General features: G+C 42.6%; 1 protein-coding gene across 2 annotated transcripts in view; it reads right to left on the bottom strand.

Annotated features, from left to right (window-relative positions):
- The window catches only part of LOC118792084 (kinesin-like protein KIF26B), a 101671-nt gene extending 87456 nt beyond the window's left edge, over nt 1-14215 (bottom strand). The window contains exons 1-2 of one of the 2 annotated variants that reach the window (XM_036549786.1): nt 13957-14215; nt 13033-13422 (exon numbers count right to left, since the gene is read on the bottom strand). In XM_036549786.1, the coding sequence (XP_036405679.1) occupies nt 13033-13422; nt 13957-14019 (453 nt within the window). In that variant the 5' untranslated portion in view covers nt 14020-14215. Of the gene's footprint in view, nt 1-13032; nt 13423-13668; nt 13733-13956 lie in introns of those variants that run through there. The other variant, XM_036549787.1, reaches the window with a different exon arrangement.
- Between the last annotated feature and the right edge of the window lie 11745 nt (nt 14216-25960).

Here is a 25960-nt window from a genome sequence, read left to right as displayed (position 1 = left end):
CTCCTCCCTCCGTCCCTCTTTCTTTTTACCTTTCCCCCCTTAGCTGTCCGAGCGCTTGATGTGAAACCCGTGGCTATTTTGGCTTTTTTTGCGCACCCGGTGGAACGGGGGCTCTCTCTAATCGGAAAGTTCAGCAGTTCAGACTCTCACTTCTGCGTGCCATCTGGAGAAGGCTGTTACTCTGTGTTATTCTGACTGTGAGGTTGGTTGGTTGGGGGGGGGCTCCTTGGGAGGGGGGTCTTTAATTGTATACATTTCAAAAGGTCAAGGGTTAAATTCACAGAGGGGGTCCTTGAATGGGGGACACAATTTGGCCGTGTAGCCACGGGGCGACTGACAATACCAGACAGAAAACTGGACACAAAAATAACAAGGCTAGCCACATCCCCTCGTCTCATTCATACTGATCCTAACATTATTTCCCTTTACACAGAGGGAGAGACACATAGAGGGCGGACAGGGGAAGCTGAAGGACGGAGATATAAAAACTATATGAAGATAATGTAAAAGCAAAGGGAGGAGAGAGACTGCATTCCTAAACAGGAACAAATTCTCTCTTCTAACAACAATCCCTCCTGCCATACTCACTTGTGTTGACATCAAGTCCATCTTACAGAAATGAGATATATCCTTGGCAATGTCTTTGATTCCGTTCCATAAACTCAAAGAATAATACACATAGTGTCTGTTCAGCTGAGGAGTACTGCGACCTTCTCTGGACTTACAAACGCCTGCGATCATGGCTCTCACTGAAATGGATGCCCTTCCTATGGTCTAGCCTTTGTCCATCGATGCAAACATCCGCTGTTTATAAAGGCTAAGGCAATTGTCAGATCGAGTCCTTCATCATCTCCTCGGAGCAGAAGCACGAAAATCACTGCAGACTCTCTCTGACCTAGGGCAGCATTTGAAACCATGGCTAAATCTTCACAGAATACATCTTTTAACCTCACTGACAGGTTCACAGTGAAATTAAATTAAATTCAGATGAAGCAGGCATAATTTTTGTCCTGGGGAAAAGGAGACATTTTTTTCTGTATAATCATTTGCAAAGTTGAATACATTATTGCATAACATTGTTTACTTTCCACAAAGACCTTTACTTGCCTTATCAAAGGCAAATTCTGAACTCAAATCTGCAATTTTCTGGTTTCACATCCAGTATAGAATGGTTCCCCTTATAAACACTACTTGCACAAATAAGCACACAATAAACTCCGATCAAAAGCGTCTGTGTTGTTAGTTGTGATGTATTCAACTGTTTGTGTCGGTGTGCGAGTGTTGGATGGTGGAGCAAGTGGTGCAGCCAACTCTGCCCAACTCCTGCCTGCATTTTGGGTGACATGCAGTGGGACATAAAGTGACACAAATGCTAATCACTTACAGCACCACATGCTGAACTGGGACCCACAAAACAGACAGACTAATCTGGCTACACGACCACCCTGACCCTCCTCCCAAATCTCCACCTCCCTTAACGAGTCTTGCTAATTGCTTAATTGTTCAATTAGCGCTGGGGTCCCCTTGACAGCAGGATGCTGTCCCCCCCCAATCTCTCAGCAAGCGCCCGTGTTTGTCACCCCAGGCCCTCCCACTCGGGTCGCGAAATTCCCCCTTTCTTCTCCAAAAAAAAAGAGGCTTATCGCATGGAGGGACGCCGGAAAGTCTTTAATCCCTGTGCCTTTTCCCCCCACAAAGAGGTCGGATTAGCCAAACTGGGAGACGGTGGACGCTAATCTTATCGTATCCCACAATGCATTCGAACAGTTATCACTCAAGGCAGCAGACCAATTTAGCTCGTAAAGTGTCCCCTCATGATTATTGACTGCTGTTTTAAACCCTTCCGCTGCCTTACTTTTTCTAATTGATCTCAGCGTTTGCTGTGATAAATCTCTAATATGATGTCTTGAGTGTTGTAATTTGGCTGTTTGCTGTGCGAGCCGAAGGGATCTGCCATTGTGTTTTTTTATGACTGGGATTGGCAGGTTTTACACCCAAGTCTTTGTGTTCAACAATGTAATTGCGTTTCATCAACCTAATAAAGGCGGTGCTGTGCGTTGGCTTTCCTTCTGTTTTCCATTAGTTCTGGGAGGAGATCCGCTGCTGAGAAGCAGATTGCCCAGGCAAAACAACCTGACAGGCTGCCTCAGACTGACACCCGTGACAACAAACATCTGACAACAACCTTAAAGCACTCCAGCAGGCCTGCAGTTGGTTCTGCTGGCCATCAGAGGTGATCCAGACAAACCCAGAAGTGGCCAGTCTGCAAATCCCAGCCCCTTTACCGATGCATCACATCGCACGGATCCATATACATATTCACCTGTGAGCATGAGAGCTAAGATTTGCCCCAGCTCACTGCACCCGCACCCCCTTCACCATGGGATCAATAGCACATGGTCCTGGCCTGTCATTAAAAGCGCACGGGCCAAGTGGCTCCTGTTAGATTAAATCAGAGTCTGGATTTCATGCCTTCATGGGCCAGGAGACAGCAACACAAACAGCCTAGCAGACATTACTCCCATAGCACTGTGGAGGCCAGTTAAACAGCCTAGTTCTACAGCCTGATCCAGTCTGCCATGAGTCTGTATGTGAGTGCAGGCTTAAAACATATGTGTATTTTAAAATGGTGCTTGGCTTATGACAGCACAAGAGGCTAGGCATGGTGCCATTTCGCATCAACAATAAAAGGCTCTTGCAGCCAGGCTTCTTCTGTGGGGTCCTGCTCGGGGAATGTTTTACTGTTATTGTGTAGAACTGATGTATGAATACTACTGTGGCCACACCAGCTGTGAAGAATTTCTCAGTCCTCCCCATAAACAATCAGAAAGTCAGAAGCCCTCAGCGCCCCAACACCCTGCACAGCCAGACACCTCATTACTGTGGAGGTGTTGCTTTCAGTCACAGTGACACAGCCTGCTGAACGCACAGGTGGGTCAACAAAGGGCTGGCGAGTCAAAAGATACATGTTTTCAAGCAAGAACTTTTTTTTACTTTGCATTGAAAGAAAAAGCACTGTGCCAAACAATGAAAATGAGGGCTACATTATATGTACATTATTAATTATTAATTAATATGTACACATACCCAGACCCACACAAACACACACACACCACAAACACACACACACACAAACACACACACACACACACACACACACACGCGTGCACTCACACACATACACAGGGAGCTTTGATACAGTTGCAGCTCATTGATCCACGTGATTTGATCGATGCGCAGAGGCACTGGCCACAGGAACACATCAAAGAAACGGCAACAGGGAGCCACAGACCCACAGCCCCACACTGCATGCTGGGTAGTGAGGGAGGGAGTGAGGGAGGGAGGGAGGGAGGGGGGGAGCACAGGACCTTAAAACCCAGAAAAGCCTCTGTTGGCATACATGTCAGCAGCTCTCTACTACAGAGAGAAAAACACACCTCGCTTAGCCTATGAAAAGGGAGGAGGGTTTCACAGGCTTAAAGTTGCCTGCTGTGAGACTAGAGGGAGGGACAGAAAAAATCAATTTTTCCTTATTACTCTTCTTTATTTATTTATCTTTCTGTATGAAACGGGGAGACAAACCAGCTCCATGTCAGTGTTACTATGACAGCAGTGGTCTAGGGTACTGAATGATATGACATGCACACGTGTATGAGTGTGTGTGCGTATGTATGTGTGTGTGCATGTGCTCGTGTGCGTGTGCATGTGTTAGTGTGTGTATGCGTGTGTGTGCGCATGTGCGTGTGTGTGTGTGTGTGTGTGTGTCGTGGAACTAGTGGTATTAGCGTGGAGCAGACTTAAGCAACAAAGTGCTCCTATCTCTCACGGCTACACTGCATGTGCTGTTAAAAGGGCAATAAATTATTATCAGCCTTCAACCACTGAGTTTACCTCAGCGGTTATAAAACACAAGAGCACTTAGCAACAAAGGAAAGTTAAGAACTTGTTAATCTCGTAAATGCTTGCACTTTTATTTTATTGTCAAGTGCCATTCCATGAAGTTATGCTCTTTCACCGTCAGCATTCCCAAACATATTTCAATTTCCTCATTCAAATGTTCACTCTCTCATTATAAGCATCACAAACTCATAAATCACTCTGCTCGATAAAGAAACATGTTATTTTGCCTTGCCAAATCCCTTGAACATGAAGTCATTCCCTACGGGTACCTGCTTCATGTTACAAACCGACCACCAATATTGACTTAACCCAGCAATAACATTAACTCTTGTACTTCCAGCCTATTCCCTTACACACTCAGGAGCAATGAAGCGAAACTAACCAAACTGCTTTTTGACGCCCCATTTACATATGAGAATTAAAGCATATTTCATCTTTTGACCATCCCAGCATTTCTGGCGCAGTGTTTTAATGAATGGTACGAAACGAACATGGGAAAGATGAATGAAAACAAAGGCCATGCAAGACACAGGTCAGAAAGTTACCAAACCAAACATGGACAAGCCAGATTCAACAGCATCTTTTGCCACAAATAAAACATAAGAATGGTAATCATTCAGCTACTGTATATCGGGCATGAAATCACTTTTAAATCATGGCAAACTATTGGCTTTTCCTGGCTGCATGACAATGTAGCACCCACCCACAGACAATGACCATACTAATACCACAGAAACACAGTAAAGTGATGTCATGTGGTTGAGCACCACATGTCTGTTTAAGATATTGTAATTTTCAACAGAAAAAAATCCCATAACATGACCCACAGTGCTTCACCGTGAAGTTCATTGCCCCTTTTATCTCTATTAGGAGCTCCTTTTTATTGTTCTGCTGGGTCTCTGGGATTAAAGATTAATCAATGACGGACAGCAACGGAGACTGCAGACCTCTGGGTAATTACTGCCCCCGTGCCAGCCTGACCTGGTCCACACAGTCAGGGGTGCAGCATTAGCAGGAAGAGAAGCCGGACAAGAAGACGGCACATCTCAGCTGAAGGGAGGTGGTGTTCCTCTTGCATCAGTGAGCTAGGCTATCCAATGCCAGAGACAGAAAGGTAAGAGAGTGACAGAGGCACAGACAAGGGTGGACAGAACGAGCCCGAAAAGAAGGGGAGAAAGAGTGGGGAAGAGGAGAGAAGAGAGGTGGAGATCTGTAGCCCTTCAATGGGTGACGGTGGCTGAGGGAGATCATAGAGATCACTGAGATTGTGAATCTGTCGTGCATCAGGTCTGCTGGGAATGTGGGCCATGGCAGTGAAGGGAAGTGAGCCTGCTGGGATCTCTCTAATGTGAGCTTTCAAAAAGCAACCGACTTCCACAAGGACAGATTAGAATGCCATTTTTTTTTCCTTTTTTCCCTCATCACCCACCCCCTCTACCCCTCCAACAAACATACCAGCACAAACAATCACACACACGCACATGCACGCACACACACATACACACGCACGCAAACACACACACGCACACGCACACGCACACACACACACACACACACACACACACACACACACACACACACACACACACACACACACACACTTGGATCAATGCACTCCCAAAAAATCATGGTTAAATAGGGGGCTTCTTTCCAGGGATGCTGTGTTTCATATTTCTATATCTTTTTTGTTCATTTATGAGAATGGGGCATTTTTCCCCATGAATGAATGTTTTGTCTGTGATGGCTGCTGGGTTCAGGGGTCTTCAGACAAAGGTAGTTCAATAGGTTAGGAGGAAGAGCATGTGTGTGTGCGCGCCTGTGTGCATGCGTTCCGTGTGTATGTATCCCATACACGGGCTAGCACATTACCATCAAGCCCTGCCCGTCCGTAAACACGGATGCTGCTCAGAGGCTGCCAGAGGAATGACATTGCGACGTTGGAGCCATGCTGACAGGAACACAGATGCTATCTCCCTTCTCTGGATATTCCTCCATCACGGGCACAGGAGCAGAGCTTTATTTATCTCGCTCTAAATCAAATCACATTAACAATCCTGGGCAAACGTCCCCCTGTCCAGCAGACTCATCTTTTCAATTGTGACATGATAACGAAATCAGGTGATCCCGAGCGGGGCCTAATGACTGCGGTTCCCATTGTTGGTTTGTTGATCTAGGATTTATGACCACCTCCTCCCACTAGCGGAGCACCCGGTCCCCATTATCAGTGCACCTAGGAGCCATGTTTATGTATTCAGCTCCAGTGCTGTCAGCCATCTGAAGGAATGTGGAGGCATCGTTACCCTGGAGAAATTAGGACACTGTTAATAACCCTGCAGGGGACAGAGAGAAGGGGAGCTGGAAATGGCCGGGGCCAGGGGCTGAGCCAGCCAATCGCTTGGTCATACAACAGTGACGGACATGTGTTGTGATATCATCTGGTATCGCATGGGTCACCTACAGAAACTCCCTATTCATTCTCACTATTCTCCATGACCTTCTCTCCAAACCCCATTTTGCTATTCTTCTCTTCTCTTCTTATCCCTCTCATCACTCATACTACATATCTCCTCTCATTCATATACTGCATATCTCCTCGCCCAGCAGCCCAATCACCCTCTCATTCCTGACAATGCACATCACCCTCTCTCTCACATAGTGCAACTTTCCTCACCCTCTCATCCCCATGCTGTACATCTCCTCACCACCTTGCTTCTCTACTTGCAAGAACCAGGGAGACAGAAGAGGAATAAGGCAGGAACTGCAGTCGCACATCTAGGTCAACACTTCAAACAGCTGCACTTGTGAGAATAGTGCTTCAGTCTATTCAGTGACCATATGTGATAATGACAGGTGGGGCATACACTTCACCGCGCAGAAATGAATAACCACAAAGAGACTAAATCAAACACTCATCCCACTTGATTACTGAAGAACAACGCACACACCTCCAGATTGCTGAATAGATCCGCAACAATGGCATCAGACAATCATAATGAGTTAATGGGTCAGTGTCTCACATAATACGAATCATAATGTGTTTTCTCTGAGCAGGGTACATCTCATTGCCTATTCTAATGACATAGAGGCGCATGGATGATTAAGGCAATAATACAGTAATTGGCAGCAGTTTGATGAGAATGCCGAGAATCTGACAAATATATGCAGTTTCTCTAGCCATTTACATTGTAATAGCCTCTCCTGATTACCAGACAAAGTCATGTTTTCTGGCATAAATAAGAAGCCCACAATGCAGAGGAAAAGTGTTCCCATTTCAAAGCATGATCAGGACATCTGATTATATAAGCCAGCAAGAGTAAAGAAGAGGTAGAGCACTGTTTTAGATGTCTGGTGACCTGATTAGAATCATATGTAGAGACCATTTGAGGCCTGTGATGTAACCCCCACAGCCAGCAATCTAAGATGCATCAATATGGCCCAGACAGAGTGATACTCAGATTTTTAGATGGTACTAAGTACTCCTGAAGAGATATATATCTCCAACTCCAAAAGGAGTCCTTAATGTAAGCTCGGGGATCTTCATCCCATCTGTTCATGTTTGACCTCTGGTGGTAAAATGTTAACCCACACAAAACAATTATGTATCGAGAATATGTTTTAGAGAATGTATTTAAAATAAAATGTAAAGGACTTGCAATAATAGTTGTTTTGGTATACTGCAATAGATTTGCATCATAATGTTTTAATTGTATTTGTAAAATATTCTTGGGCTGAAAAAGTTTCTCAGTATATTACAATACAATCATCTCCATGTGGGAGTGAACCCCTTGCACATGGACAGACAGACATGCAGGCAGACAAACAGGCATTCAATACCCTCTGGAATCATAAATGGAAATACAATTGAACAGAACATGTCAAATGCTTATTGTGCTTTAATAATGCATTAAAATACCTAAAGGTCACATAGACCACAAGAGGTACAGCTGAACTCAAGGGAGCTGATATCAACAATATTACCACCCATTGTGCCATATTTAATTTGGTAATGACAGCACATTCAGCATGTCCCAGTGACACAGTTCTCCTGGAAGAGCAGACAAAGGACAAGGAACAACAGGTGTAAGAAACTCAGCATTCAGCCAACCCCCCCAACCCCCCGTTCTCACCCATCCCTTGCTCTATTGATAAAGCGACCTCTTTATATGATAATGCCTTTTCCACCTGAGAGACATAAAAAAGTACATAAAAGTGAAATATTCACACAGCTCACATCCGTCCCACGCTCACGTGCTGTACGGTGCCGTGGCGACCAGGTGTGTGACAGGCGCGTGGGAACAGGCCGCAGGTACCCTCACTGCACGTCAACTTCAGCCCGAAGCAACCCCCGGGGGAATTCAGGTTTACTGTCAATCTTAAGACACTCTGTCCTGGGATGAACCATGCAAAGTTGTTCCCGTGGTTTGAATGCGGTGCCAATCACAGGGGAACTCTGACATAAAGGAATTCGATATAATTTTCATTATACATAAAGAGTTCTGTTTGTTTCTCACATTAAACCCACTAGAGCTTTAGGGTATAGGTGAGGTGGTGAGGTGAGAGAGAGAGAGAGGGAGAAAGAGAGAGAGAGAGTATAATCCCACAACAAGGGTTGATTAAAATTATGTTCTCACAGCCCCATAAAAGCATAATGTATATGTTGGTCAAATGAGATTGGACATCCAACCACCATTTTGTGGGGGACAGTAGTGTGGCACTGTCTTTAGGGGGCTGGACCTGTAACCAGACGGATCAAGGCTCAAATTCCCGGGGGGGAGGGCGCACTGTTGTCCACCATACCATTGAGGCACCTATCCTGAATTGCCATAGCAAAATAAATAACTGAACAGAAAAACTAATACTATGTAATATCATACTATATAATATACTATATATCACTTATGTCACACTCGGAAAATGTTGTCTATTGTGAAATAAAGAAATATTTTTATAATTGAATACATTTATTTATATTTATGGGCTTATTCTACAACTAGAAATTAACTGATATAATTGAGGATGAAAGTCTTTTGCTTGAGTGGCCAACGGCCAACCCAGGAACCGTATCCACAACTACAGGTTGCACACCTAGTTCTTTAACCACAACACCACACTGCCACCCAACCAGAGCAAAGCCTCTGGCTGACCTGTCAACGAACTCCCAGCATTTACAAATTATTCCCTAACTGGTGGTAGTGTGAGCCTGGTTTGGCTATGTGTGGGTGAGCAAATGCACGAATACTGTGACCAGGTTAAAGTAACTCTGGTAGGACCTAGAAGTGCGTAGGTAGCAGAGCATTTTTCTTTTCTGACTGAACTCCAGCTGCAAGTCCCTCCATAAAAAACTTCTCACTAACACCTCCTGGCTCTCTGCTGACCCCCTGCCCTCCCTTCCCTCCCTCTATTTTCTCCCTCTTTTTTATGTTTAATCACTCCATCCTTCTCTGTGGTGGCTACTGTGACCCGCAATAAAAGGTGTGGGCAAACATTATGCCTGAAACATGAGCCGAAGCAGAACTAACTCAAAGCTCTTCATCAAAGACGGGTGGTGGTGGGGGTGGTGGGGTTGGCTGGGGGGGGCAACAGTAAAAACATTGCGTCTTCCAAATGCAGCGGGGAGCGAAAACACATCTGCTTGTCAAACTCCTCTCAAGAAAAAGCAGCTTTTCAAAGAGTGCTTAGCAGGCACGGATGCATTATGCAGCTGTTTACGCTTTCCCCCCTTCATGATTTCAGGTTTCAGTTTGCTTTAAAGCATGACAGTTTACCTACAGAGGTGATCCTGACATTTTCTTTCAGGTATCTTTTGCACCCAGCATACAATATACCTAAATGTTCCCTAACTATACACCATTCTAAATTACTCCAATTAACAGGATAAAAAAAAAACTAGAGTGGGAAATTAAATGTCATCATTTGCATAACTTAAAAGGCTTCCGGATCTTTGAGCAAGAGAGAGTGTGTGTGGGTGTGCGTGTGTGTGTGTGTGTGTGTGTGTGTGTGTGTGTGTGTGTGTGTGTGTGTGAGTAGTGTGTGCACCCATACCTGTGTGCGTGTGCGTGGGTGTGTGCGTGTGTTGGGGGTGATACAGATCGTAATGGTTGAGCAGCCAGACGACGGTCTTTACCAGCGCAGACGTGAAGCACCAGGGCCTGTAATTAGCCACGCTCTGCACAGGTGAGTTGGCACTTCCACGCAGACATTCGGGCGGCAGAGAGGGCGGGGCCTTCCCATTTGGGACCCTGGCGTGGGCGCACGGAGGGCAGAAGCAATCAGCAGACACATCGCTGCCTGCTTTGGCTAAAAGTGCTGCAGCGACCGCTCCAAAGCAATCACAGCAGGGGGGACATTAGCGCTATGCAAATGCCGCTGCTCCGCTTAGCGCTCAACTTCCTTTTTTGTGGGGTGTGGGCAGGGGGGGTCGCTTTGAAGTGCACGGCTGCATTCACTCAACCACAACACAATGACCATAAACCCAGAGATTAGGCACAGTATAGAGTGGTTTCATATCAATTATCAGTGTAATAAAAGAGCTCAAAAGTATACACTTGTCCTTCTTTAAAAGGATCTTCTTGGTTTTTGTAATTGCTTCTAAATGTCACCTTGGGCTTCTTTCTGAAAAATTATCAGTAGTTTACCTAACAATTACCGTTTAAATGTTTTCATAATTGGAGGTTGTCGGTTTAAGATTTCTGTCAAAAGTACTTCAAAATAAGCCCTCAAGGGAAGGCGCATAGCCAGATGTATATAGCACACACAAATTAAACACACTCATGTGGCAGATTTTAAATCATCACTATAGTCAATCAGACAGTTTGCCTGAGTTATAATTTCTCAGAGACCCACTTTACCTGCCTTTTAATGAACAGTAGTGTTTTTTTGTTTCACTGCATCTTCACCAATCTGCATAATCTATTTCATCTGTTGCTGCGAGAGGCACCTTTCAGAGCATTCACTGCACTATCAGAGCATGCTCACAGCGTCCACTTCACACTCCCACAGCTCGACGCACTCTCACGTTACACGCTAGAGATTGCGGGCCCACGTTCATGTTATTCCACCTCCTTATAATAACAAGCATTTGTGGTGGAGTTCCAGGAGACAAAGAAAAGTGCAGTGGGCATCTGTTCTTTCCTCTCAGATCCCCTGTTTTCCCCAGCGCCCCCCCCCCCCCCCCCCAAAAAAAAAAACAAAGCACACAGCCACCCCCGCTTCTCCACCATGCCTCTCTTCAGAATCCACCCGGCTCGCTAGCTGCATAATGTATGACCTCACACTCCGAACTCAAACGCGCGTCTTTAATGTGGCATTAACATTTAACTGCAACATGCGCGCTGGGGGTCAGTTTCACAGAGATCCCGCTCTGAAGCCAGCAGGATTCCATGTACCAAAACAAGATCGAGGGCCAGCCAATCTCTAGCGACCTGCTTCTGCATCTCAACCACCAGCAATCCCCCAAGAATCACATATGGCAGAGAAAAAAAATCTAATGCACTCATTGCTAAACAAGCTGGGGGACACAAACCAGTATGTAGCCGTAGTACTGTGTCAAGTGCAGTTGCTTGCTTGACCCATGGAGTGTTTGGGCTCTTGCACGCAAAGCCACAAGTGTTTAACAGGGCCTCGATCTATGACGAAATGGAGGATCACTCCTACTCTATGGTTCCTACCTCTGCTGCTCTCCTGTACCAAAGAGCATTCTGCCAGCAGTCTGTCATCTCTCCTTTTCTTATGACTTCACTTCAATATAGAGTGTAATATATACTGTACGATATGTACAGCAGAATCCTGTTTTATTTTCCGCTCATCAACTTCCACGCATTGAAATGGTAAAGGATGGGACTCAAATTCTTAATGCTCTGGGGGACTGTGCTACACTAACTAAAGATTCATTCTGATTTGCAAGAACAGATGCTCTCTGTGAAAACTGACCTGTGCGATTCTGCAACGTTAATCATACAAACATACCCAAGCTTTTGCTCACTGAGGCTTCTCATGCCATCAGACACAGTCTGTGCGTAAAAATCACAGTAAAAATGTGATTGCATCAGCTTGATGATTTAAATTTGTAAGGATCTTTGAACAATTTGAACATATGGTTTTCATTTATTCTAATCTAAATCACACATAACTCAACAACAGCCGGTTATCACCAACCGAGCAGAAAAACCCCTAGATAATCACTGTATTGTTTTCTTTGGAGCGAAAAGTTTCATGTGACTGCTTTCTAATATCTCAATGAAAACAACATGTGTACCAGTGATGCTAATGATGAATTGCATTGCTATAGTGCCTTCCATGAATCTTGCTTTATTGTGGGGGACTTACCTCATCTGGGTGGTGCACAGCAGCCATTTTTCCCAGAATTCCCACCTCACCTCAGCAGAGATGTAAAAGGATTTATATTTAGCCAATTAAACTAGGGGATGAGTAGTAAAGAACCGCGCACTCTTTGCCTCAAGTGTCATGAGATTTTTAACTCCTCATCAAAAAATATGGTTCCACCAGTTTTGCAGCCTTCTGTGTCTGTGCATATAGGGTGAGGGGTAACATACATGTGCTTGTTCATGAAACTGCATTTGCCTATCTGGCGTAACATAAGGACCTTGCAAGCGCACGTGCGTACGCAGTACACGTCTTTTTAGTCTTTCACTCGCGTTGGCGGCTGGCTTTCTAAGGCATAGGAAATATGAACGCGAGTAATAAACGTTTTGGCTGTGTCAGCACGACCGCGTCAACAAAATATGGGCGAGGAATGAAACAGACTGACGCATAAATAAATGTGTTTGATTCCAGAAGACTGGCACGCGCAGCTCGGTTTAAATCCCAGTTTGGATTCTTCCCTAACAGCTTTGCAGCGTCCTTGCAGTGTAAACCATTTTGCGCACACGGCCGCCACCCAAACTTCAGTATAGGGAGCAAGAAAATGAGCCCTGTATCACGACACAGTGTATTAACTTTGTACAAATTGTTGGTTTATATTTATCCGCCACTGAGACGTTTAAAGGGAACTCATTTAATGCAGATGACAATGCGCGCTCTTTGCGCAGGTAGCAGGTAGCTTAGTCGCAGCAGTTCTGCAAGTCCGAGTTTATCTGACAGTAAGGTTCGCAGTTGCATCTTTTATCAGCCTACCTTGCTGGAGAAAGGTCCGGGGATGAGAAGTTTCAGCGCTTGCCTTTTCAGCTCCACCAATCGAGCATTACAGTTTTCGCACCAAATTCCCCGGTCAGAGCCCGGAGAGCTCCCACTGCCCGACCCGGGGGATCCGGTGCCGAATCCCGGAGAACCGCCCAGAGACCCAGGGGATCCTGTGCAGATACCCGGAGAGACAGTGCCGGGGGATCCTGAGAAGGACCCGGGAGAACTGGTGCAAGAGCCTGGAGATGGGGTTCCAGATGACCCGGGCACAGATCCGGCACCTTCGGGGGCTGGGCGGTTACCGGACCGGGACTCTTCATATGCTTTGCGGTACCATGTCTCGGGGGAAAAAGAGGCCGATTTGGTCGGAGAGGCATCTGTCATCTGTCGAAAACGGAGGGAACACATTACCTTCCACACGCGGCAATTCACAACACTAATTTGCTGTGAACATTTACGAAAATGTACGAACGTGCAAAACAGGAGAATTAATTCATTCATGCCTTGGCTGTATATGCATCAGAATAAAACATTTCACATGTTAAATCCGATCAGTCAACTGCTACTATAATTTTACTAAATCCAATGCCAGACAAAATACACGGGGACGTACGGAAATGTATGCTGTACCTGAAGGTAAAAGTGCGGACGCTTCTGGTTCATACACAGCGTTGAAACTATGTCGAAATTTATAGCTACTACTGCAATACACGCTTGCTACTTATAATTACTACAAAGTCAACATGTAAGTTCACAGTGTCTTTGGACTATATTTTCTGGAATTCCCAAACAAGGACTCTGTCCAGTGAATCGGGAATACATTATTATTGCTATTATTATTATTATTATTATTATTATTATTATTATTATTATGATCATCATCATCATCAGCCTGTATTTACGTCAAGTGCAACATACCCCGTATTTTCTGCTCCTGGTCGTAACAGAAGACCTCTCTTTATTCCCTGTCAGAGAAGTCATTGTGAAGGTGAGGGAGAGGGAGTGGGGATAAATATATTCTTTATTGTATTACATCCAACAGTAAAAACAGGTTTAAGCCAATCCTGCAATCCTCAGCTTTGTAATCAATATCGGAGAAAACTATGTTAGATCACCATTCCACGAGCAAGCGAAGCGCAAAGCACTGTCACGTTAAAAGCAGAATTCCATTGGTGCTCCTGGAGAGAATTTCTATCCCAAATTAGATCCAAATTCCGCAAGCACCTCCGCCGAATTCAAATATCCACGCAGCAAATTATGCAATTTTTACTCGACTCCTTAGCGAAGTGAAGCAGGTAGAAGTTAGTATGCTGCCGCGCAAAGTAAACAGTATCGGGCAGCCAGACGGTCAGCAGCGCAAATCCTTGCAGTCGGCTGTCTGACCGCCGCTCTCCAAACTTGTTAGTTGTCGGGAGGCACGGCAAGTCAATTGTAAGAAATCTGAAAATGCCAGCATCTGCCTGTGGGTGTGTTCTCCCTGCCTCTTCCCAATCCGCAAGCCAATAGGACAGCGAAGCCAGATGACTGATAGGTGGGAGTCGAATTCTACCTATGGAAACTACGCGGAGTTATTCTGTATACCTTGAATCTTCTGTTTCTGTGAGGGTGGTTGCAAACTTGGAGAACAGTACGACACGAAAATCCATATGTTTTAGCTATATCCAATAAATGACGCCTCCAATTTAGTAAGTGCTATTGACAAATTGAATAAATCCTTTGATGATCATTTTTGCCCACAAGGGTCCAATATGGCTATTTTACATTCATTTTACATTCAGCAAATAGTGGTAAGGAGAAGGGCCCTTGAACGAACGGTTCTGGTTCGATTCCCTGGTGTAGGACTACTGTTGTACCATCGGGCAAGTACCTTGCCTGAATTGCATTGATAAATACCCAGATATATAAATAGATATCATACAAAAATTAGGATACTAAAAACATATCAAGTCGTTGTGGAGAAGACCGTCTGCTAAGCAAATGTAATGTAATAATAACATTTCTCTGCGTGTAAAATGGATCTATTGGCTTGACACATATTTCAGAAAGACAAATAACTTTATGAACACCATTTACTGTAAACCTGTGCTACACAGTGAGCCCCCAACGTTCGAGGCGATTTCGGATGAGTTATCACATGATAATCCCAACATTTTTCTGCAGAACATAATGAAATGGTCGGGAGTCACTGCTGACCTAGGTGTTCCGCTGATGCGCAGTGATTGCGTTAATGCAGTTAGACAGCGCCACCTGCTGTTCGTGTTTTTAGACTCGCAGAAGGAGAGCCAGGCTCGTACGTTCGTCTTTTCTGAAATTCGGACGTCATTTGCGAATGACAGGAATGGCATTTATGGAGTTTCTTTATCATTTTTTCCTAGGGTTACTACAATTTTTCTCCACACCCAGGTTTTTGAATGTCTGTTTGACATGTCAAAAACATCTCACATTTTGAAGTTATTGGTTTATCATATCATAATTTAAAACACAATGGTTTTGGTCCCAAAATTTCAACAGAAGTACTCACAAAATGTCAAATAATACAATATTTATGAAATAATATAATCCAAATCATTCTTGACCATCAGGTACAGGTCTTGAAAAACTTATCTCAGTCACTTGTGTATTCATGTTTGCACCGTAGTAACGACGATGAGGAAATTTGCAGTGTGACGTGTGAATCGGCTGTCCTCAGGCCCACTTTTAACTAAATCTGGAATGACAGTTGGCCACGCGTCTACAGCCAGCGAGCCAATCAACGAGTGCGGGCGTGACCTCCCTCAGGACAACTCGTGGTCGTATAAATAACTTGAGCGTTATTATGAGCGAGTAATAGAAAAAGGCGGATGCGCTGTTGAAGTTTGTCCATCTAATTCCTTGTGAGCAATTTAAGTAGTCCGCATCCGCTCTTTTTTCTGCTTCAATTCAAATGCAATTTGTATGTGTGATTTGTATGTGTGTCAGAAAATGCATCTCAGCTGCTCCATCCTTACGTGCAGTTAATATTTCCTCTGTCTGAGAAATATTCAGCCTGAATGATTTGCTGCATATTGTCTCTCAGTATATAATAGTTTGGTAAGGACTTCTGAAAAATGACTAGTATGAGGAAAACAGTGTAGCTATCAAGGGGACCACAACATAGGGTACTGTTTGATGTCTACATAATCCAGGTAACATCTATGGCTCGAGCCATTTGAACATCGGGAATAGTAATCCTTTTCTGAAAGACATCTTGTATTTTGTTAAAGCCATACAATTGAGACTTAGTGTGGTGCAGTGGTTAGGGAACTGGACTCTTAACAAAGCAATGGCTGTTACACATCTTGGGTGACGCTGTCATTATACCCTTGAGCATGGTGCATAACCTGAATTGTTAATTAAATGACCTGTAGAAATGGATACTATGTGAACTGGCAGCTGTATAATTTGTTCTAGGTAACTGTTGACCAAGGCTGAAAAAACGTTTTACCCCTATAGATCATAGTGTGGAATTAGGAATGAGTACATGAAGTGAATGACACTCGTGAAGTGTGAATTCTGTACCTGCATGGCAGGTCTTGTGCAGCTAGGCATGGAAGAAAGGCAAGAGCACCAGGTACTAATTCAGTCCCAAAAGACAGCCATTTTGATGGGGACTGATTTCAAAGGTAACCCTTTTTTTCAGTGTGATGTTCTTTGATGTTCTGTGTGCATTAGAATTGTTTGCCTGTAATCAGTCTGGTTGCTTGTTTTTTTTTTATATTTGAATGGGTTGAGCAGTTTGCACCTCAGCTCACGTTGCACTGCGTGACTGGGCACACATTCATGCTATTTGCATCTCCCAGCAGCCAATGGGGCAGAGTGTACCGGTGCTACCAGCTCAACAGTTGTAAAACCATGGGAGTCTGGAAATGGAAGACTACAAAGAGAGAGACATTTGTTCTTCAGCTGTATGCAACACATACAGTCGAATCAAGGTGAGTCTAACCATTCATTGCCCTTGTCACGTGTCCAAGTCCCGCTGCAGCACACAACACAGTCCTTGCCCAACACAGACAGCATGAATGGCACCACAGTGACTATCACTGTCCATTGAAGATCACTGGTGTCTACAAAGTCTTTGTGGAAGGTATTGTTCTGTTCAGGATCCAGCCCTGCTAGCAGAGTCAGTGTCCTCTGTCTCCTCCAGGTTACAGGATGAATCACAGCATTTTGTATGAATTAGATGTAGTATACATACACACTAGAGATCCCTGTATATGTACCCCTTAACTCATACAGTATTTACCAGGTGTATTAGTGAGACTCTCTGCTCGGTGTTTTGAGCATTAGAGCGTGATTAATTCCTTTAAAATCAATTTGGAATTGGTGGGCTTTTCTGATATTCTCCTGTTATGCTCCGCATTCTCAGATACCTGCTGCAGGTAGAGTTTGAAGCAGCCCGGATTAGGCAGTGGATTATGTGCCCGCGAGCACAGAGAACGGCAATGCGGGAAAATGAAATGCGTCAGCGAGGATGTACTTTGCTTCAGATGGAAATTAAATGCACAAGCGGAGCTCTGGTTGTTTATGTAGTTGCCAAATTGCATTTCCAACACAGCAGAGACTGGATGGAGAATGGATGTTCATCGGTTAGAACATTCCGGGCCCGGAGCTCAAACAGTGTATCCTGGGTTCAAAACTGCTGTTCTGCCACCATACTGTAATTGTTTAGCTTCTGTGGTTGGGCACAACCCTGTCTGGTTAGTGAGATCTAACAAACATAAATGTAGAGGAATCCTTTGTACAAGCAATATATATATAAAAAATTAGCTATACACATGTACATGTACAAGTTGCAGAAAGAACTTAAAAATCAGTTTCTAGAAATAAATGTTCAGAGGTCCTTAAGAAAAGGTCCCCTAAACTATAATAGCTAAAAATCCTTTTTAGTCTCAATCCTTTGGTACCTGCATGATAAAGTGATGCACTGTGAGGCCACTCGGGGGCGCCAGAACACAACTTTGCTAAACTACACAATCAACTTTGCCTTTCCCTGTCCCATTTGCTATAACATGATAAAAGTAAGCTGTCCTAAATTTGAATCAAAGCCTTAACCAGTACCACACCACACTTTCCCTCTGTGACAGAACCTTTTTGTAGGAGAGAGGCAGCAAGTGCCAGGGCTGAATTGTTTCCCATGAATTTGAGAACAGAAGGTTTAACTGGATTCAGGCAGAGACGATGCATAATTTATCTATTACATTTATTTTCTCCAGTCATGAATTTTATGAGTTTGATAAGTGGCCTTTCCTTCCACTGATCTCAGACCAGTTATAGGAGCATGGTTATCTCTGAGAGAAAATGATTATGCGATTCGTTAGGATGGCAGCGTCCTGTGCAGGCATGCAATGGTTGTTGCCCTGAGTGGAGAGCAATGCAATGGTGAATGCGAGACCCAAATGTGCAGGTCTTTGAGAATATGGTTAAATCTGGGCTTCCATGCCAATGGGCCATTTTTGCTTGGTTAAATAAAATAAAAATAGTTGCATTCCAGTCTATTGCAGTGTTTCTTTCCACACCCTCAGAGCCCACATAATTTTCTCCCTGTCATGCGATCGCCCCAACTTGGTTTGATTATTTTTCCAGTGATAGCTGATTTCTACATGACGAGCACCATCGTTCCAGATCAGCTCACAGACCTGCCCCAAAAATCGCCAGGGTTACACAATTGCATCCAAACCTTGGTCAGGAAGCTATATGTCTTTCATCACTTATGCTGTAATCATGAGCTTGAGGATTGCACATGGAGGCTCACAGCAAGGCTATGTGTTGAGCCCAATTTTAGGGCCAGCCAGCACCCCAGGAAAGCATTCACTTTCACTTTGCATGTTGCACCTGATGTCTTTACTGCAAAGGCCAAAGTAAGGATATTGCCTCCACTTTCTTCAGCAATAACCCTGATATATTAGGACAAGTGTAGGCATGCAAATTTGCCACATACCTTCACTGGCAGCCACCTGATCAAAACTAGTCTAATTGTATCTCTGATCCTTAGGATAGTGTGTTAATAGTGTTAATTCCTTTGCCCTGTCCGGATGTGTGGCATAGAAAAGTGCGTGACCTGTGCGAGCATACCTTTTATCTGCGGTACATCTCACCGATGGGCTTTGGTTTGTAACATAACCCTTGTTGACAGAAAAAACCAGTGGTGCAATATGTGTCATGTAACAATTACATCTCAATAGGGAACTGAAGCTCCAGTGATCTGTCAGGTTTTTATGCATGTGTTTTTAGGCGAAATACACACCCCACTACTTCCAAGAATTCTGGTCATACTCACATCTGATTGGCTGAAAGTCACATGATTATACCCTGAGCCTTTTTTTTTGGTCAGCATTCCACTGACTGGAAATTTACTACATGCACTCGATACTTCTTTTTCTACCTTCTAAAAATGGAGAAAAAAATTTGAAAGCAGTTTAATTGTTTACATGACAAGAAAAGCTCATAAAGGATCTTCATTTACATACATAGTGGTTTTGACACATAATCCAGGGGTATTACATACCAATCATTAAACACTGTTACAAAGGCCATCTGCTTGATGTGAGAATGGGACATCCAGCCAAACTGTCTCTCTGAGTTATTTATTCAAGGGTGTACTACTATACACAGAGAGTTTAAAATTAGCATTAGCATTTTGATTAAATACATATGCTAAATGATGATATCGGACCGATTTTTTAAAAAGAACACCTGTACTTTGTCAATAAAATCATTTGGACAGCTCAAGCACGGTATGACAAAACATGATCTATTCTCAATGTAGATCATTCATATCAATCTAAGCATTTGAAGTAGTACATTCAGAGCATGAGGACACAAAGCCTCAACAAAAAATAAATGCAAGCCAAGAAAGGATGTGGCCAGCCCAGGTGCTTAAAGAGGTGACATGCCAACTTAAAAAAAGGAGAAGGAGAGCCGCCCATAATTTACAAGAAACATTTGATTTCTCGTGTATCCCTGCACTGCCCAAGGGAGACATTCTGTCAAAATGTGTTGTGTGAAGACGTGAAAATACCAGCCTTGCATTTCCAGCTCACATACCTTTACATTTCGTGATATAAAGAATATATATATATATATATATATATATATATATATATACATATATGTGTGTTTGTGTATTTGTGTTTCAGGCTGACTTTAGGGCATTAGATGTTTCCAAGAGATGCAATACAAGAGAAGTTACTTCACTTGACTGCACCACATGAATAGCAAATGAGCTTTTTCCTTCCTTATTCATTGTGTGCCTGTTTGACAAGCACATTCATCCACACCGACTTATGGAGCGTAGCAGACACATATGCAAAATACAAATAACAAGTATAGCCTCAAGCGTTTTTTCACAGTTCCAGATACTCGCGTGTCCTAATGTGACCTCGAACAAAAGTGGATTTAGGTTCCAAGTGGAGGGCATCATTTTAGATATCAATAAAATAATTCAGATTATGGACCATAACTACTTGGCTTCAGAAACCAATCTCTTGTTGATTCATACAAAATCAAAGTTTGTTTGTGTGGAGAAAGCAATTCACCTGAATTGCCCCAGAGGGTAAGGTGGGAACAATAACAGATACTATTCATGCATCACATCAAATTCAAAAGCCACCGGTTTGCTTGCCTCTATAGTTTGTCTTACTTCTGTGATTTTTACTCTAACAACCCTTTTTTTGCAGTTTTGGTTCCAAGGCTTGTGTGAAATTGCTTGTATTGCTGTATTACATTTTTCTGTATTTACCAGTCTGGCCCAGAGTCATAATAGTTGGAACATTGGTTTCTCATTTCAAACATTTCTGCAGTTTATTCCCATGAACTCCTGTTTTACCACATTGAATATTGTATGTTATTACATCCTGCATAGTGTTATTTTGTAAAATGCATCATTACAACATTTCTCATGAATCAGTCGATCTTTTCTTAATCTGCTAGTCTGATTTGCATGGAATTTGATGTACACAACCATTAGACAGGCTTTTTTCAGTTAATTATTAGATGTTTTCTGGTTAAATAATATAGCCACCCTGAGATGATTGATTTCCTAATATGTTTGAAAGATTATAACTGCAGGATTTAATCAACAAGCATAAAAAAGATATTAATGTAGTGACCTTCAGTAAACACAGCATTTGTGTACTGTAAGGTCACATAAATCTGTTGTCATATTGTCTTCTGTTGGGATTTTTTTTTTTTAGACATAAATATGCTTTTCATAAGAAAAGGATTTTTTGTCACATACCATTGACACTGTATTGGATTTTTTAACATTTTGCATAATTTATGTTTAGACTTATACAACATCTCATGAACTAATGGGCTGATTTACATGGGACTTTAAAGGCATAATGTGTGCACTGCAGTCTATCAGAATTGTTAGATACAGATTTTTGGTGAATAAAGAGTTTGCAAGCTTTTTGAATGCAAATGATTACATCTAAATCTCAATTGAGTCATTTACAATTGTCAGTAATTTAGTTTGGTGTAGAGATGTCATGGATCATCCTCAGGAAGTCTTCCATGAGGTGCATGCATTCCATTCTGAAATATGGAAGCCAAGAGCAATAGAATATGCAGTATGCTCCCAAACAACACGAATGCCATTAACCAATCAAATTACAGGTTCAGCTGTTAGTTATACCAAAGTAAAGGCCATAAATCCTAATCATTGCATTATTTGCTTAGCTGATGCCCTGATGCAGAGTGACCTACATAGCTTACATCCTATAAATTTAAACAGCTGGATATTTACCAAAGTGATTTAGGCTTAAGTTCAAGGGTACAAAAGCAGTCTACTTCCACTATGCCTTACTTCTGCCCAATGTGGCATAGTGTAAATCCTACACTATTTGTTCAATTTAGCTGACGCTGCTGTTGGACTCAGGGAAATATCATTAAATTTGGTAAATTCAGTATCAGTAAACTTAGGTTCAATCCTTCTGTATTGACTTTTTGTTTATTGTTTCAGTTCTAATCAATTTACCATGTACCATGTAGTTGTGAAACCTTCTGCACATATATTTTGGAATTACATGGAGTAGTTTTGTGGATACCTTTCGTTCTCAAAGGCCCCTGTACTGACCTCAAATACACTGCTAAACCTTATCCTCAAAATTGAATTCATATAATACTTTTGCTTTTTTATTTTACAGATCATTGTTAATAATGTCATGTGTCAGTTGACTTCAAAATAAATAGAAATGTTTTATCATTTTTTGATGCCAGAGCACAATGAATTTATAGTCAACCCTGGAAGCAACCTACCAATGTTTTTTTTCCTACAACAACACGCTAAAAAACACTTATGCCTAAAAGGCACTTATGTGTTCAAAATTCACAGAGTAATTCCTGAATAAGATTACAAAGTGTTTCTTGGTTTCTGTCCTGCTCAAAATGTGCAAATCTGTCTGTTTTTGCAACTTTGTTGTAAGAAAATAATCATTGATGTCCACTAAATTTTCCCCATCATTGCATTTAGAACACCAGGGAAGCTTTGCTTTTAATTCCCAAATAGTTAGAAAATTTTTAATCCAAAAGCAATGTTTCCTGAAATATTAGGTTGCATTTAAGTAATCTTAGAACTCAGCGATATACTAATGTTACTTGCAAGAAATTGCCCTCTGCCATATAAAACTTTCAAGAAAACACCCTGAGGCAGCTTACACTTTCAAGAAAGATTTCTGTGCCAAGCTATATTTTTTGAGACAGGTCACGCTGCATTTAACTGCAGATAAGATCTGCATTCTAGCAATCAGGGGAACTCTCAGGCCTTGCCTCGTTTCCCTGAGAAGCCCCACGCTGAGATGGGGGCGGAGTCAGCAGCGTGGAAAGCTTACCTTGCACGTCTGTCTTAAAAACCTTGCTGGCCTCAGATCTGAAAATAACAGCTGTGCTGAGAAGTTGTTTGACAATCTCTCACTGCTCATATTACAACATGCTCCTCTCGACTTCCTGATTTTTCTACAGAGCCAGGAGATTCAGGCATCAAAACCACACTGACTCTGACATCCTAAAATGCTTGTCAGATGCTGTTCCGTAACGGATGAGCAGTATTTCATGAATACAGGACTAGTTTGAGTTGAATATGCCCACCCCACCTCATGGCTGTACTCATGGCATCAGAAATTACCCGAGAATTCATACCTGTGCATGACATGTGCATCTGCACCAGTACATGTGCTGACTGTTTCTGACTCAATATCTGCTTTTCTTGGAAATGGAAGTAAAACTGCCATAAACAGTCACCAAAATCATGAAATCCAATGGTTGAGAAAGCACCGTGACGATCTGGCATCATTGGCAGGGCAGGATGAAGACACAGCCCTGACAGCTGCATGGGCATTTGTGGAAGATCTTTATGATCTAGAGTAAAGAGAATGCTTCGTGATATGAACGAGCCACAAATTAAATGTACCAAGTGAAAAGAACTGTCACTGGCAAGGTCACCACCTTGCAAAGCCACAGTCAATAAGCAATGCATGCAGGGCATTGTGGTAGACATGACTTTGAGTGGGTGCCAACTTTAACAAATCTGACTGGGGATCACCACTGGATTATGGCCGACAGAGGGATGGATCAACACCATCTCCTTCTCTGAGAGACCGGCTGCATCTGAAATCCTTACAGCCTTTGTGTGCTCCTGCTGCAATGGAGAAGTTATTATGATGTTGAACGCTCATAGCAGAGCGGTGTACAGTACTGTGCACTGATCTGGAAATGCATTATACGAGCTGTGGTTGGTGCAGCCACACAATGCATGGAATAGCAGTGAAAAACAGCAAAGGACCAGTAACCAGGTTATGGCAAATTAACTCCTTACTCCTTACTTACACTGTTAGTATATAGTGATTTCCTTTTTCGGGACACTTCCCTTGTGCTGAAGGGAATGTTTATGTAGTATTGTTTAGTTTGTTACATACGTAAGACAATACTGCAGACTTTTTAGGCAATGGTTATGAAGAATTGTCCCTTTCTATCACAGCAGGGCCATCTTTTACAATGTACAATCAATGCTCAACAAGTTAATGGAATTTGGCCACTTCAGTCATCTTGGCCTGACACCTGTACAAAATTACACCAAGGTGTTATATTGACACTCTAAGGGAGTTCATATAAGAGCAAAAAAACTACCCAAAGAAAGCAAAAGGACTGCAACTGACAACTGACAAGTGAAAACATCTGCCTGTGAACATGATACACGCGATGTGTAGATTGATACCACAACAGTAATAAAAATGATTGATGATTCTCTTTCTTGTTATGAAAAGGGGAGCATGTCAAGGTGTTTGCTCCTCTTATACCAGTTAGCCTGATTCAAACAGTGGCTGATAAGGATCGGATGTGGGAATGGGGCGTACTCCTTCTGCGTTTTTGTGAGCAATGTTATGTTCGGTTGGGTTAATAAAGAACTCATTTTCAAAATGATGCTGCCCTAGTTTTACAGTACAGCAGATACCACTGTGGAGGAGGTACCAAGCATAGGGATCACACGTTCATATAAAGAGTGCCGCTGGCTATCCAAATATACTGTAGTATTAAAGATGGAAAGGCATGAATGGTTTGAATTGCGTTCTCGCTGACTTAGTATTTGCTTTCCTTAGAAGACGTTTAATATAAAACTATAGTGGCAATCAAGGTCATCATGTAATGACTGCCTCAAGTCGTGTTTGCAAGGCGTCCACTGACATTCCTGAAGCTCCGATATCTTCCATAGCCAGGGTAAAAGCTTGTCTTGTCTTGTGACTTGCTTTCACCATGGAAGGAATTGGGCTTCAACAATTGATTTATGAACAATTTTTAAACTAGAATTATCATTCATATTTTTCTTCAGATTTGACATCCACTGCAGGTATTTTGCTTTTACATGAAGCTGAAGCCTCTATAATCATGATCTATGTATTAGTCAAGGCAGCTGTCTGATAAGCAGGATTCCAAGTGCCTGGAATGTCAAATGGCAGCGATTATAGATTTGTGCCTGATTGAGTCTCAGCACATTGTCTTGCAGTGTTTCTCTCCTTTGGATTCTGTGCTGGTCAATATAGTTGTATGTTTTTGTCCTCAGCAAACACGCTTTAAGCAAACTGGAGCTGATTTTCATAAATCATAACCCTTGCATACTGACTGTATCTTGTACTGTGACATTCCTCTCTTTCAGCACTTGTGCTTCCCCTCTGTATCACACATCTTTGTGAGCCAGTCGTGAGCATTTGTTATCCCTGTTACTGTTAAGCCTATTACTGTTAAACATGATTCATTTGACAATACATCCAGCAGTTGAATTTATTTTATATAATTACATATACCCTAATGTGAATTATATGCAGTCCGGTAATGCAAATGAGCTAGTATTCTTCCAGTATCAGACAATGTCTGTTGTATCTGGTTGGGGCTAAAAATGGGTTTATATTATGTATGGTGCACCTCCTGTAGAGGTCATTCTAAACTTATTCTGGGTAGTTTTGCCTTGTGAAGTTAAGGTTCACACTACTTAAAGTCCCAGATACAGATGGTAGGTTTAGATAAAGATTATAGATGGAGCTATACAGAAAGCACAAAGGTCCACAACATACAGTATAACTCATTGCATAGCCTGCTGTGCTGTTTGTGTACAAGAAAACCCCTACTCATCACATAATATTATCCATATGAATTTGTAATAGTGCACTGACAGAGCCAACATCTAGAGAATTAGAAGACCTAATTGATGTCATGACTTTTTATCAATGCAGTTGAAATAACACATTACCTTGAATTAACATTTATTCTGATGTCATAATGGCCCTTCAGCGTTGGAGTGTTTAAAAATATGTTTGCCTATTTATGGCAATCACCAACACCTCTCAAGTATCAATAAACTGTGTTTTTACATATTTAACAACCTGGGAATAATAAAAAAAAACACACTTAATAG

This window comes from Megalops cyprinoides, chromosome 17 (genome assembly GCF_013368585.1).
Source record: "Megalops cyprinoides isolate fMegCyp1 chromosome 17, fMegCyp1.pri, whole genome shotgun sequence".
NCBI classification, from domain to species: Eukaryota; Metazoa; Chordata; class Actinopteri; order Elopiformes; family Megalopidae; genus Megalops; species Megalops cyprinoides.
This window is presented reverse-complemented; position numbering and strand designations above follow the sequence as displayed.